Source organism: Poecilia formosa, unplaced genomic scaffold (assembly GCF_000485575.1).
Source record: "Poecilia formosa unplaced genomic scaffold, Poecilia_formosa-5.1.2 Scaffold19, whole genome shotgun sequence".
NCBI classification, from domain to species: Eukaryota; Metazoa; Chordata; class Actinopteri; order Cyprinodontiformes; family Poeciliidae; genus Poecilia; species Poecilia formosa.
Genome location: NW_006799958.1, coordinates 2805838 through 2810252, shown reverse-complemented (window position 1 = coordinate 2810252; position 4415 = coordinate 2805838). Strand labels below are relative to the sequence as shown.

Below are 4415 nucleotides of genomic sequence, written 5' to 3'. Positions count from 1 at the left end.
AATTTAATAATATTGATGAAAAATGATTAATTCCACTGTCAGATTATTTCACTTACAAGACATTTTTCCCATGATATGAATGAAATAAACTCAGTGGTACAAGTACCTTTTTAAAAGTAATTATTGACTTAAAACAAGTTAGTTTTTTTTGTTTGTTTGTTTTATTTCAAGTGTAATAAGATTTTCGCACTAGAAAGTAGACAAAAATACTACTTTTTGTCTACTTTCAAAAAGTAGACAAAAAGTCTACTTTTTGTCTTTTTGCAATAACAGTGACACACTGTTATTGCAGTGTGTCACTGCAATAACACACTGCAATTTTGTGTTATTGCAGTGAATGACAGGATGAGATTTTAATATTGTTTTCAAGAAAACTTCAAGAATTATATTGATGCAACAACACACATTTTGCCACAAATTCAACAAACTAACATCTTTCTTGATTTATTTCATATTTTCAGGCCTTGAGACAACTTATTGGTTTACCCAGTTGCTACAGGATGTGCTAGGATTGTAGCTCAACTTACTCCTAGATCTCCAGCCATTGGTTGCTATAGTGATGCTTTCTTCCGCTTTCAGCATCTGAACAAACTGCAGTGCTTACATATTGCTGTGTTTTGTCTGTCACCCAAATGCTGCCAAGTAGATGGTTTAAAGGGCATCTTCTGTTACCTCCTCATCAGGCAAAGTCATGTCGACTGCTCCACGCAAATTTCTGTCTACAGACACTCCGCATCATATCTGAACTGAGGTACGAGAAAAGTGAGAAAGAGGGGGATTTTCATCTGTGAAAATCTTGAATAATTTTCTGTCCATTTTACAATTTTTGCCCTGCTTTGTGTTGGCGTTTCACATAAAATCCCATTAAAATACACTGAATCTGACTGCAGTGTGACTAAATGCAAAATGTTTAAGAATTATGGATAATTTTACTAGGCACTTTTGTAGAGATCACAACTTTGCTTTTATAAGCCAGGATACAATAAATTCAGTCATTTAAAGGAAGAAGAATCACATTATTACACTTCTCGCACTGCTTTGCACGTTGCTGCTCAAACAGCTGAATAAATCCAGTTGCACTGGATGAAATAAAGTATCCCGAATCGTTTCTTCCCGACTTTTCACCAGCGCACTTTGCGTTATTATATTTCTCCTTCCTTCTGACTCTAGTGGATTTTCTCTGCAAACATATGCTGGATGAGGAAGTGTTAGGGAGGGGTTGAGCTGAGGTGGGGCTATGTAAGAGCAGCATTTAGCTCACTGCTCCGGCTCTTTGAGCTGAGATTCCTGCCTCTCACAGCTGTGGAGACGAGATGTCGGAGCCGCTGCTTTAACAAGCCGCCTTTTGACGCGGCTAACGTGGCATCAACCTCAAGATTCAAACTCTGCTTGTGCTGGATGGCAGCTGGCAGTCGTCTTCAAGCTCAGACACGAGGAGAAGAGAATGAAGAGTTGATTCTCCAGGTTGGGGACTTTTATTTTTTCCAAAGCATCAGTATTTTTTTACATTTTTTTTCCTTCTACAGCCAGAGTAGAGCGTGACTTCGCTGACCTCTGAGCTGACGATGAACGTGCTGTCGAACACAGCTGCCAGGGCCCAGGAGCAGTCGCTGCCTCTCTGTGGCCCCGGGTCGGTGCACGACCTGCCCCACTGCCCCCCGGGGTTCGGTCTGAACTCCCGCCTGACTGCGGCACCGCTCCTCGGCTTGCAGGGCGGCGCGAGAGCCGCCAAGCCCCAGAAGGAGCTGAGTCCTGAGGAGCAGCAGGAGCTGAGGCGGAAGATCAACTCCAGGGAGAGGAAGAGGATGCAGGACCTGAACGTCGCCATGGACGCCCTGAGGGAAGTCATGGTGCCTTACGCTTCCTCCTCCTCCTCCTCCTCCTCTCCCTCTCAGTCCCACGCGCCCGGGGCCCCGCCGGGCCGCAGGCTCTCCAAAATCTCCACCCTGGTTCTGGCCAGGAACTACATCCTCCTCCTGGGCTCGTCTCTGCAGGAGATGCGGCGGCTGCTGGGTGAGGTGAGCATCGGCATGGGGGTGAACGCTGGGCCTGTCCCCCGGCTGCTGTTTGCCGGTGGGTGGCCCCTCATTGCGGGGCCCGGCCAGCTCCTCCTCACCCACGAGTCCCTCATCTCCTCGACCACCTCTTCTTCGTCGTCGGCTTCTTCTTCTTCCGCCCCTTCACTGTCCTCCTCAGCTGCTAAATGCGCCCCGCTTCCTCCAGGCCACATGGAGGCCTCGCTGGCCCCGGTGCAGTGGAGCTCTGTGGGGGCCGCAGGTGGGGCCCCCTGCCCCTGTGGAGTCTGCAGACTGCCCAGATTCAACCACTCCAAACCTGCTCCCAGATTCCCAAAGTGAAGACTCGAAGCCTGCAGGGGGATTTCTCTATGATTGTTGCACATTATGCAAGCTTTTTTATAGGAATTAGTATTTTTCTAACAGTTTAACGTCTTCATGAAATGTTACTACACTACTCACAGTTTTGTTCTGATTTTATCCGAGCACATTATGCTGTTCTGCTTCGTATTATCTGTATGTTTTATCACATATTCTTGGTTTTAACATGGCATTATTTTTCTTCTCCTTCACCACAGACAAGCAAGAACCTCATTCGATGAGTTTTTTTTTTGTTTATTGAATGTAACGCACATTTCCAATTATCGACCGAACTGTATCCAACTATTGTAAACTATTGAAATTGTAACAGAAGTCGAAAAGCTTAGTCTGACCTTAAATTGAATCAAATGCTGTTGTTGGCTTCAAATTTTAGCTGCAGCTGCAGAGGAATAGGTTTTTTACGTCTTTCTGACGAACCTGAACATGTTCCAATCTGTTGTGCATTTTGGTTTCTATCTTTATATTGTTTAAAGCGACATACTAAGAATAAAGATTCACAAAGTCAAATGTTTTGCTTCTGACTTTTTGCTCAAATTACTTCCAGGAGATTTGAAATAGAAATGTGTTCCAAGAAAATGCTGCCTGTCTTAAATATAGAAAATATATTCATGTCCTTGTGATGCGTTTACTGTCTCTGCCATGTTCTAGGTGAACGTAAAAGCGCAGCTTCATGAAACATTACAGAAAACAACAAACAGACACATTGATATACTGGTTGTGGAACTTTGTGCATTGAAGCTGAACATTATCGTTAAATATTTAGAGTTCCCCCATTTATGTCTTCCTTAAATAAAACACAGAGCTACCAGTCTCTTTCCTCCATGCATAACATAAAATTTAAATTATGCAGTACAGCCTAAATGAACCAAACCAAATGATGTTGGATGACCATGCAGGGATCTGAACTCAGAACCTTTTTGCTCAGGCCAACCTCTCTTCAGTGGAGTCCTGGAAGACTTTAGTTTAACTCAGCATAAGAAGATAGTCGAAATAAAAATGAATAAAAGGCAAAAAACATCTCACAATGTCTGAAAGGGAGTAGTAACTACTTCACAGGTGTCTCTAAATAAATTAGAGTTTAATTGATTGAGTTCATTTACTTTTACTGATTCAACTCAAAAAGCAAAGCTCTTTTATCGCAATAGATTCGAGGTGCTCCTGAAAGTTACGTACGAAACTTAAAACGTTTTCTCCTGACATGTAGCGTCCCTGTAATGACCCACAAAATGATATAAATCATCAGAAAGATGGTTTAGTGGAAGAAAAAAAAAACTGCGTTAGAAAATAAAGTCCCCAGCGATGGGGACAGCTGCTGCCTTGAGTGGATTGTTAAGAAGCAAAACCCGTTTAAGAGTTTGTGGGAGATTCACAAGGCGTGGAACCGGACCTGGAGTCGGACCACCGCACACAAAGTTTACATCCAGTGGTTCAAAACCCTCTTCTCAGAGGAAAGTAAATGTTGAATGATTCAGAAATCAAGGTACCAGACTAAGGAGGAGTGGAGATGCGCAGGCCCATCCACCAATCGATCAATTTTTATTTGACTACCACCTTACAGCAACAAAATCATAAAAACACAAAGTCATAAAAACACAGTCAATAATTTAAACATTACAATTTTTCAAGTGCACATCAGATCGTTGGTGAATTTCTCATTGATTATGTTTCAATAGCAACTCTACGCAGGTGGGTTTTTAGTCTATATTAGTAGATTAGTTTTTAATCCAGTCCAGTGTGAAATCTTTACACTCAGTGGCCATATTTGGAGCCGTGGCAGCCAGAAGTCCAAGATCTGCTTACAAGTTTGACCGAAAAGTTGATTTGATGTTCCAGTAGGACTTGGCAGCCGAAGCTTTAACCAGCATGTTGTTACCTCATCACGCCGCTGACGCAGGAATCACTGCCAAAGCAGCACCAACCAAACGTTGAGTGCAGAGGAAGGTTCTTAACAGACTGACTTTTCTGAATTAAAAAGAACCTTTTTTGATTATTCTTAAACACAGGACCATTCGATGTGTT

The 4415-nt window shown here is 42.9% G+C and overlaps 1 protein-coding gene across 1 annotated transcript; it reads left to right on the top strand.

Annotated features, from left to right (window-relative positions):
* Nucleotides 1-1277: 1277 nt before the first annotated feature.
* On the top strand, nucleotides 1278-2903 carry LOC103134799 (oligodendrocyte transcription factor 1-like). Its single transcript, XM_016669067.1, has one exon. The coding sequence runs from the start codon at nucleotides 1566-1568 to the stop codon at nucleotides 2355-2357; it is 792 nt and encodes a 263-aa protein (XP_016524553.1). The 5' UTR covers nucleotides 1278-1565; the 3' UTR covers nucleotides 2358-2903.
* Nucleotides 2904-4415: the final 1512 nt, after the last annotated feature.

Bases quoted from the DNA above. Each gene is read 5' to 3' on its own strand.
- LOC103134799 (XM_016669067.1), top strand. From the start codon at position 1,566: ATGAACGTGCTGTCGAACACAGCTGCCAGGGCCCAGGAGCAGTCGCTG.